This window comes from Euphorbia lathyris, chromosome 8, assembly GCF_963576675.1.
Source record: "Euphorbia lathyris chromosome 8, ddEupLath1.1, whole genome shotgun sequence".
NCBI lineage: Eukaryota > Viridiplantae > Streptophyta > Magnoliopsida > Malpighiales > Euphorbiaceae > Euphorbia > Euphorbia lathyris.
In genome coordinates, this window is record NC_088917.1 from 44,736,872 (window position 1) to 44,746,969 (window position 10,098).

Here is a 10,098-nt window from a genome sequence, read left to right on the forward strand (position 1 = left end):
AGAACAACTAATTATCTTGATCGTCGGAGTGTGTTCAGAGACCGATCCCCCTACAAGGACACAACCCGAAGACCTAAGCACCTCGGAAGACCCTCGGAAAGCAAGGGAACACCCCATCAGTCACTGTATAGTCTCACACCTAATTAGTTCGTATTCAATATTTCTACTAACTTGCATTATTAATCATTTTAATAAAAATAATAAAAAGAAGAAGTTTGGCAATTTGTTCGGGTAAACTACTCAAACACTTCTACCCATAATTTACTTTACTATTCCAAAGCGTAACAATGGTATCTTCTAGTTTAAATTTATATAAACCATTAATATTTTAAGGATCCAGCCATTTATAACATCCCGAAAGTAAAGAAATATTCTCCTAATTGATTTACATTACCAGAAAAGTAAATAGTCTATTAGTTCTTATATTTTTACCTACCACATTTAGTTCTCGTATTGGTATAAAATCTCTAATTTTTGTTTGGGTAAATTACACCCATGGCCATTGAACTTTACCCACATTGTGGCCACTGAACTTCAATTCTTCATGGTATGGCCATTGAACTTTACACTTTGTTACACCGATGGCCACTATGATCGTTGACCATTCCTTTTCAACTGTTGACTCCCCTTTTAACCGATTGTCTCTTTCCTTTCACCCTTTTAAAACCTAAAATTTCCATTTTACCCTTCATTTCTATTTCTATTTCTTTGTTTCTCTTTCTCTCACCCCTTTCTTTGTCTCTGTTTCTCTCTCTTATCTTTTGCTAAACTCGGGAAAAGAGAGTTTGAAGGAGATTGAGGAAGAAGAGGAGGTGATTCTGATTCCGATTCTTCTTCACGATACACAGGAAATGAAACACATGGCCACATTCTGCTGTGAAAATGGTTGTTCATTGGCCGCTTTTCACATTCTGCAAACACACTCCGCATCTACTCTACAAAAATCACAACAGACTAAGTGAGAATGATGAAAAATCATGACTTTTATGAGATTGAAACAGAGATTAAAAAGAAGAATGATTACTTACTTTAGTTAAACGAAAAGCTGATTTAAGGATAGAGAAACTAGAAGGCGATTGAGAGAAGGATTGGAGAAATTGAAGAGTCTAGGATTGATTGAATTTTTAGGAGTAGAGGTAGTATTACATTGAAGTTTAGGGCTATTCGGTACTGATGATGTCGAAGTTGTAGCAGCAGCAGCAGCGGTTGTCCAGCAATGGAGAGTTGTGAGGTAAAAGATAGAGAAATAGAGACAAAGAAAAGGATGAAAGAGAGAAAGACACAGAGAACGAAAGAAAGGGTAAAATGAAAATTTTAGGTTTTAGAAGGGTGAAAGGAGGAAGACAGCCGGTTAAAAATGGAGTCAATGATTGAAAAAAAACTGGTCAACAATCACAGTGGCCACCGTTGTAACAAAGTGTAAAGTTCAATGGGCATACTATAAAGAATTGAAGTTCATTGGTCACAATGTTAAAATGGATGAAGTTCAATGGTCATGGATGTAATTTACCCATTTTTGTTTAGGTTAACTTTTTTATCTTTCCCCTTCTTTTTTTATTTTTGGTAAATTACACTTATGGCCACTGAATTTTACCCATTTTCAAGATATGATCACTAAACTTCAAAATATATTATAAAAACCTCTAAACTTTATACTTTGTTACACAAGTGGCCACTAAACTTTACATTTTGTTACACATGTAGCCACTATACTTCAATCAACACTTCAAAATGATCGTTGACGATCTCAAAATAAAAAATTCTAAATATCCTAAGAAACTTTAATTCTTGAAAATTTTCATTGAGATTATTTCGGGGTGTTTGGTTAGGAGAGAGAAAGTGACTTTTTAAAGAGATAACGCTTCAAAAATGATGGTTTTGGAAAATAAAAAATGTTGTTTCATGATAAATATCATTCTGAACAACTTTAATATTTGAATATTTTCATTTTGAAATCGCTAAAAGTCATTTCGAGAAATCAATTAAAGTTTAGTGGCTACAGGTGTAACAAAGTATAAAATCCAATGGCTTTTATGTTACATTTGAAAATTCAACAGACATACTGTCAAAATGGTTCAAGTTCAATGGCCATTGGTGTAATTTAACCATTTTGGTTTTTCACCATTACAAGTATGGTAAATTACTATGTTACTATTATTAGGTTTGACTAATAAATATTTATTCTTAACAGAAAAACATTTTATAATCAAGGAAAATCTACTTTGACTCCGCAATATAGACCAGAGCAATACAACCCCCTTTGTATCACAATCCTAACGGTTCTTAGAATCCCTACAGAACCCTATGGACAGACAACACCCAACTAACTTTCGTCTTCAATCTAGGAGTCCTAGATAGATTCATTTACACATGGATGATTATTAAAAGGAAGAAAAGGAAAAGTTTTAATTAATACAAAAGTGTTTAACCTCTAATATGGTGTTGGAGTTTTGACTGTTAAAATTTAGAGCGAAAATTAAAATTAACATTTCATCAAACCCTCATACAAAACTATCTTCCTAAATGTAATAAGTTTATCACTAACCCTAATTTATTAACACACTCAACTCAAACCTTCCTCCCAAATACAACAAATAATCACTTTGACAATTTTATTTATTCATTTTCTTTTGGGTCCTTGTAATATCACAAACACACATTAGTAAATTTCTGTCACAAACCTTATTTTATTCACACACAATCAACCATATTTAAAAAGCTTATGCACAACAAGAGACGATCTCTAAATGCAAGCAGAATGAAGATACACAAATATCCCCAGTGACCAGATGTCTGCCCACTCATGAACAAAATAATGGATCTCTAAAACACATGAAAACTTGATGTAGTTTTTTTTAATTGGCATTCAGCAATCTACTTGAACAACTTTTCAGGCGTTAATTTAGCATTGAGTTAAGATTTCCAAGATTTGAACTCCAGCTTCTGTTGATATTGGTGCGTTTTGTCAAAATGTCCTAAGAAAATAAAAGCTTTAAGGTGCATTAAGTACCTCAACGAAGAATCGAGCATCCAGAATTTTCACATTAATTTGAAGGCGGGTATTCGTCAACTATCTTCACTTTCCAAAGACTCTTCTCTTTGCACTCACCTACAAAACCCATCTCATATGAAATTCATTTCATACAACAGGACAAAATGTATTGTCAAACACGAAAAGTTCCGAAATGCTTTGACACCTGGGAAACAGATAAAAAAGCTCCAAGAAGGTGAATGCATCAAGTACCTGACACACTAGATCACTGTGCTTTTTTTCAGAATCTGAAGACCATAGGTACGTGGATTCAAATTGATCCAGGTATAAATCCAAAAATTTCAAGCAATCAAAAACAGAGAAATTTACTTGTGAAAGACACAAAGATCAAATGCCCATAAAACATCCACGTAACTTTATGATATTGATCGAGGAACAGAAGAAAAACACTTTACATTTCATCCATCAAACAATTAAAATATAAGAGGCCTAATCATAATCCATCCATGCACATGGAATTAAGCCAAGCTTTGATGGGCTAGGACCCAGTACCATCCAACGTTTCTGTATGTTGTGCTCACCCTGTGAAATATACATTCAGCAAACCACGATTCTTAGTTGAAGAGATGAACTCATTTAAACTCCATGACATTACCACAACCATATATATGAATCCGGCCCCTTAAAATATGCTGCTGAAAGCACCCAAAATAAAAAAAAAAACGTCACAAGAAAGAATGCAGAAGTTATATATTAATAATGAAGAAAAGACGTGGAATAGATTTATTACACCAATCACTTGGCAGAAGAAATTCTCATCAAGCTGCTTGCACCAGTTTTCTTTCCAAGCCCTACATCAAAGTTTGAAGCTTCTGCTGGACCCCCAAGTTTCTTAACATTTCTTCCCAAGGCACTGGTCAGAGCAAATGCTGCAGATGATGTGGGTGCATTGGCCACAATCTGCAAATACAAAATTTCACGCCGATGTCATTGAGCCAGAGACAGAATTCAAACTACATGCCATGGCACAATGATGTATTACCAAACAAGTGAAACAAAGATGTATAACAACGGATACACATTCTAGACAAAAAGAGGCAGGTTCAATGAGATAAAGACGCCTAAAGAAGACATCTTCCTCCTCAAAAGATGACTCACACGTTTGTCAGCTCGACTATCAGTGCCTAAATCCCGAGATAATCTTAATTGATTGTGACCATCGGGATGCATGGCACCATTCGATCCTTTGTAATCTGCATCATGTATCCCTAAAATTGCAAGAAAGAAGTCCAAGCAAGAGGCAGTTAGTAATAGTAAAAGAACCAGCTTTTAAAAAACTACAAGAAAAAGCTTAGCATCACAAAAAAATTCAGTATGATCCTTAATCCCCCAACCCCAACATAACATCCCAACCCAAAAAGGAAGGGCTCATTGGAAACTGGACCTGCTTATTCACTCAGTTGAGAAATAACATTAATTTCCAACAATAACTGATCAAGCAATGCGCTACTATAGCTCAATATTATCTCTAGGATCCAAATGAGACCATGTGTCATCATTCAGTTACACTTAGCTAGCTATATGACTATAATAGCTTAACATGTCGAGAGCAAGTGACCATATAATTACAAAGTAAAGCATGATATATTAAGCATCTTCATTTGAAGTAATGCAGAGAACAAGATTTCCTTGAAATGTCAACTCATAAATTCCAGTATAACTTCTATAAGCATTATTGTGCTATGCAGAAAAAGATAGGGGACTAGATTTTATAGGTGATGTTTTAATCTTTATGGTGCCACAACATCTTTTCACTCCCACTAACCCCCATGAAATCATCTTTCCTCCAAAAATATAGAGCACACTGTATAACATGGTGTTACCAAGCAAGTCCCCGCAACGTGCATAAATATGAATTGAATGACCAAATAAACAGAAAAGCAAACCAGGAGCTTACCTTTACGCTTATCCAGATCCATAGTCATTGCCTCACTGCTTATTACTCTAGACACTGGCTGCCTCTAAAATCTCGCATGAAAAAATAAAAGAAAAGAAAAGATTTGCATATCACTAGACCATGAAGCAACGCGAAGTATATGTTAAGTACAAGCTGATTGTAATGCATGCATCTAGTAACTAATCTATGCACATAATCAAGAATATATAAATATATCTGTTCAAGAAAAAACCTAAAAATAATCGTTGACTGCAGGCATGTAAAAATTACTGAAAGAAGTCTTGTGGTTACCCACTTGCTATAGCCGCAAAATAAATAAAGAGTAAAAATCAAGAAAGAATAAACGCTAAAGAGAGAAGGTGGCAGGGAGAAACTAACCGATGATTGAGCCTGTGTCTTTGTCTTTTGCGTCTGCTGGTACTTTAGAATGGTCCAGTCGAAAATGTAATCAAAAGTATACCCTACAAGATGTGGAATGCGATGAGATAAGAAAGATTGGGAAACAGTTAATTTAGTTACCGCATTTAGAAGACATAGAAAAAAAGAGGGCGAGCCTTGGCGCAACGGTAAAACGTTGTTGCCGTGTGACTTGAGGTCACGGGTTCGAGTCTTAGGAGCGGCCTCTTGCCAATTAAATTGGCAAGGGAAGGCTTGCCCCCAATACACCCTTGTGGTGGGACCCCTCCCCGGACCCTCGCTCAGCGGGGACGCGTAATGCGACCGGGCTGCCCTTATTTAGAAGACATAGAAAAACTGTTGCCAAATTGTTATTCCATTACTAGGCTCCAACTTTTATGAGCTCAATAAATGAATCAAACCAGAGGAAAAGGCAGTTAATATAAGCACAATGCAATTAACACACAGCAAACTGAACTTTAGCAATAAAACTGAGCTATTTCATGCATTTATTATCAAAGTATAACTCTTGGGCAGGAATAATCAAGTTCCGCTTCCACAGCACACAAGACTTCTGAGTTCAAGAATTAAGACCAGAGCATGATAAGTATGCAACCTCAAACATCAAGCCTTTCCTTGCACATCAAAATAGAGAAAGCATCCTAGCACCAAAAATCACCACCAGAATATAACAATAAAAATATAGAATACCTTCCCGAGCAAACAAGTCACGGAATAGGCGCTTTAAAAATCCATAATCAGGTCGTTGATCAAATGTCAAGGAGTGACAATAATGGAAGTAGGATGCAAACTCCATAGGGTGTGACTTGCATAAGAACTGTAAAAATAAATGTCCACTGATTAGTAGAAGCAAAATGAGCAACGGAAGTTAAAAAATTCATTTTGCCAAAAACAATACTCTAGCATTTCTTTTAATCCTTTGCCATGCCAAAACCTCTTTACAATTTATTGTCTACTTTCAGCTACACCTTATCTATATCATGTCAGTAACAAAATAATTATAATCCCAAGCAAATAGGCATGCTAGTCACTGTTCTTGAATAGTAATGCAAATCTAGAGTTCTCATCGCCGCATGTCTTTAAGATTGCCTATACCTTTTTAAGATTTCAGTACTTAAAATTGCATGGATCCAATATAATGATTTCGGGCCACCAGAAAATAATATGAGAAGAGGGTCACATTTTGATACTAAATCTGGAAGCTACATTTGCAAGAAAAAAAACACCACACCAGAACAACAATAAAGCAGTATATAACTTCCAAGTCAAAACATTAAGGAACATACCTCAATTGGAGTTGATAACTTCTTTTCACATATTTTGTCGTACTTTTGCTTCTTTGTTGCTGCTTTGAGACCCTGCCATGGAAGGCTAAATGAAGAAACCAATTACCAAATAGTGATGACCAGCTATCATATCATCTACTTGAAATATTGCCTATTCCCCAAAAAAAAAAAAAAAATTCCTTGTAATCAAGTAAAATCTGCACGAGTATACTTTCCTAGACAACCATAATCAAGAAAGAAGATCACGACAACATCAACCAAGAGACATTCAAAGAGCATACCTTCCTCTCAAGAAGTACAAAAGAACATAGCCCAGAGACTCCAAATCATCCCGACGGCTTTGCTCTGAATAGATTAATAAAATATGAGCAAATATCTCAGGTTCCATCCAGTACCAGACATGCTAACAAACATCTCCAACTTACCTATTCCAAGATGAGTATTGCAACTTGCGTAGCGTGCAGTCCCAGTTAAGTTCTTATTCTCTCTGTTCGGATATATGAATGTAGAGGGAAAAGGTATTCTTAGCCAACAAAGATACAGCAACGGAAATTAAACAAAGAAAATTTAGAAAGAAGGAAATAACATGCAGGAATTCACCAACAAAATTTAGTCAGGATAAGAAGATAGTAATTTAATTTGTAACTGAATAAGAAACCTTAGGCAAACAAACTTGTTATGCAAATCATCTTGAAACAGAGAAATGGTCGGGGCTGGGGGGATGGCAAGGGCAACAATGGTAAATAAGATCAATGACATAAAATATGGACTTTAACTCCACAAAACTAAGCTACAATTCCAGAAATTAAATTAAACCAAAACAAGTATTGTGCTAATAACAGTAGTGACCTCAAGCTAAAGTTTGAATCACAAGCTCTCTGATTTTTCTTGAATCACCCCCAAATAGATGTTATATACAGCAAAAGCAAGTCCATATTCTTGATTGTCTGAAAAATTACATATGGCTGTCTTCATACTAATCTTGGCTTATAACTTTAGCCTTGCCTCCATAATACGAAAAAACATTAAATTTGACACCATTTGGTGGAAACAGAGACAAAAACACACAAGAAATAAAGCCTGAAAATGCCTATACAAATATTTACCTGTACGGAATATGGCGATTTGTTGTTGAATCTCTGTATCTTTTTGCTAGTCCAAAATCAATGATATAAACCTGATGAAAATGGTAAAGATAAATTTGATGAGGTGAGGAGGAAGAGAATGAACCACACTAAATAACTTAATTATGCACACAGGATGCTGGAAGAGTTGAACCTGATTAGCTTTCTTCCCAAGACCCATTAGGAAGTTATCCGGTTTAATGTCTCTATGCAGAAACCCTTTTGAATGTAGATATTCTATTCTTGAAATCTGCAATACAAAAAAAAGGTTTATTTTTCTCAAAAGTGAACCACTAAAATCTCCACTAAAAAAATGTTGGAGAATGAGAAATTGAACATAACCTACAAGAATGTTCTCACAATTGAAACCTGCTCATGAATACCTTAATCCTTTCAAAAGAGGAGATTGAACATAACCTACCAGAAACATCTGCTAAAACAAAATATATAATTCAATAGCTTAGTGAATTACCATCTGATCAGCCAACATCAGAACTGTTTTGAGTGAAAATTTCCTCCCACAGTAGACAAAAAGGTCTTCAATACTTGGGCCAAGCAAATCCATTACTAGCACATTATCATCCCCATCTACCCCACACCATTTTATGCTCGAAATGCCACCTGAAGCACGACCCAGTTTAAACAAATTATTATACATCAAAATCTGACAAATGAAATTAGTTCCCTCTACTTTTTCCATACATACTCGCCCCCTGAAAAATTGTATATAGTTTCGCTTCATAAAGCAATTGCGGATGCTTAGTCTTGCTGTTTTCCTAAAAACGAAAATGAATTTGAATTAGATAATAACAAAACTGGTCAAGTATAAAAGCTGAATTCGATTGAGCTATGAAATCACTTACTATCTTCACGGCGACCATTTCACCAGTGTTGATATGGGTGGCTGAAATCAATTTCCCACAAAAATTAACAAAATAAATTATCGAATTAATTATTGCAAGCTAAGAGAATGAAAGACGAAGATAGATGTTTTCGTGATACCGAGATAGATTTCACCAAATGATCCGCTTCCAATTTTGCGACCCAACTTGTATTTGTATCCTATGACCCTCTCCATTTTGATATTATTTATATGCCTCCCATGTCTATAAATATCTTTCTCTAGATGTAAAATTAGGGTTTGCAGAGAGAAAGAGGATGATCCTTTTGATCAGGGTAGCGAGGAGAAAGATAGGAAGCAGACACGAAAATTTCTTCAATGGAGGCGAGGAGAAGAGAAACCGGGCCTCGAAAAGAAATGGGTGAATTTTGGAGTTTATAGTTGATGATATTATCAGAAAAGTATTGGGGGGATAAATTTGAATTCCATAAACTTGTTATGTCTCTTTTCAAAATTATACATATCAAGAAAAGCCCACTTAGAACATCTCTAATGGTGTTAGTATCCAAATTTTGACACATCATCAATTTACACTATTACAAAACACCCTCCAAATTAAAACACTTTTCTTAAAAAATTCCTCTAATAGTTAGACACTTTTATCTTATTTCAATAGGTCCCACATATTAATATTTTAATTTTTTCATTTTAATCTAAGTGTTTGTATTATTAATATTTATTAATAATACTAATAATATAATATTATTAAACAATCAGTAATAATTAATAAAAAAAATACTTTTTATCATATTATTTGAATAAAAATAAAATTTGATAATTTATTTAATGCAGAAAATTTAATGCAAATAATTAGGATTTAGTAAAGTTTTTTTTTATAATTTCAGACAAAATATAGATTTTATTAAATAATTGCCTTTGAATTAAAATTTTACCATTTTTTATTTTAAAACAGAAATTTTACCAAAATAAACCAATTTTTTTGGCGAAAATTGCATGGGACCAATGGTAAAGTATATGGTTGCTTTATAAAAATCAATAGAAACGCGCCCTCACTGTGTAGGAAGACCACGCCACTTTTCATGCTTTGACACATCACGCGAGTAGCAATCCTTGTTCAACCTGCTGCCTTTCTTCCTTTCTCCCTCAAATCCAAATATCAGTGTCTAAATTTAGATACTGATCAAATCCGGATACAAAGAATTTTGTATAAAATAGTGGTTAGACACTAATAATATTTGCAGATCAGTCCCTAAACAGAGTCACTAGAGATGCTCTTATAATGCGATATGGAGTAGACCCTGTCCATGGGCCGGCTTCTGGCCAGCCTAACGAGCTTTTATGTAAGGGAAAATTACATAGAAATTCATTTTTTTAAAATTATTTACAACTATATCAAATCATAAATTTATAGGGTAAATTACATACGTGGTGTATAACCTTTACCCCAAATCACATTTTGG

At 34.6% G+C, this 10,098-nt stretch overlaps 1 protein-coding gene across 7 annotated transcripts; it reads right to left on the reverse strand.

Moving 5' to 3' along the window:
* Positions 1-359: 359 nt before the first annotated feature.
* Positions 360-9,042, reverse strand: LOC136202348 (casein kinase 1-like protein 3). Of its 7 annotated transcripts, none has more exons than XR_010674409.1 (17): positions 8,779-9,042; positions 8,640-8,680; positions 8,483-8,552; positions 8,249-8,397; positions 7,931-8,026; positions 7,759-7,829; positions 7,078-7,175; positions 6,934-6,997; positions 6,653-6,737; positions 6,057-6,183; positions 5,328-5,410; positions 4,950-5,013; positions 4,151-4,260; positions 3,783-3,952; positions 3,574-3,687; positions 3,011-3,109; positions 360-935 (listed from the first exon to the last, which is right to left on the reverse strand). XR_010674409.1 is itself a non-coding variant. In XM_065992911.1 (15 exons), exons 1-14 carry the CDS (start codon positions 8,852-8,854, stop codon positions 3,788-3,790), a joined length of 1,299 nt encoding a protein of 432 aa, XP_065848983.1. In that variant the 5' UTR covers positions 8,855-9,042; the 3' UTR covers positions 3,332-3,684; positions 3,783-3,787. The 7 variants fall into 7 exon arrangements, 3 of the variants coding, with proteins under 3 accessions (XP_065848983.1, XP_065848982.1, XP_065848984.1); XR_010674410.1 differs by lacking the exon at positions 360-935 and adding an exon at positions 2,664-2,943; XR_010674411.1 differs by lacking the exon at positions 360-935 and having other exon boundaries at positions 2,664-3,109; positions 3,574-3,684.
* Between the last annotated feature and the right edge of the window lie 1,056 nt (positions 9,043-10,098).

Excerpts from the sequence above, each read along its gene's own strand:
- LOC136202348 (XM_065992911.1), bottom strand. The coding sequence starts at position 8,854 with ATGGAGAGGGTCATAGGATACAAATACAAGTTGGGTCGCAAAATTGGA. Across the intron at positions 8,681-8,778 it reads ATTTGGTGAAATCTATCTCG|CCACCCATATCAACACTGGT; the intron begins GTATCACGAAAA and ends AATTGATTTCAG. Across the intron at positions 4,261-4,949 it reads GGATCTGGATAAGCGTAAAG|GGATACATGATGCAGATTAC; the intron begins GTAAGCTCCTGG and ends TTGCAATTTTAG.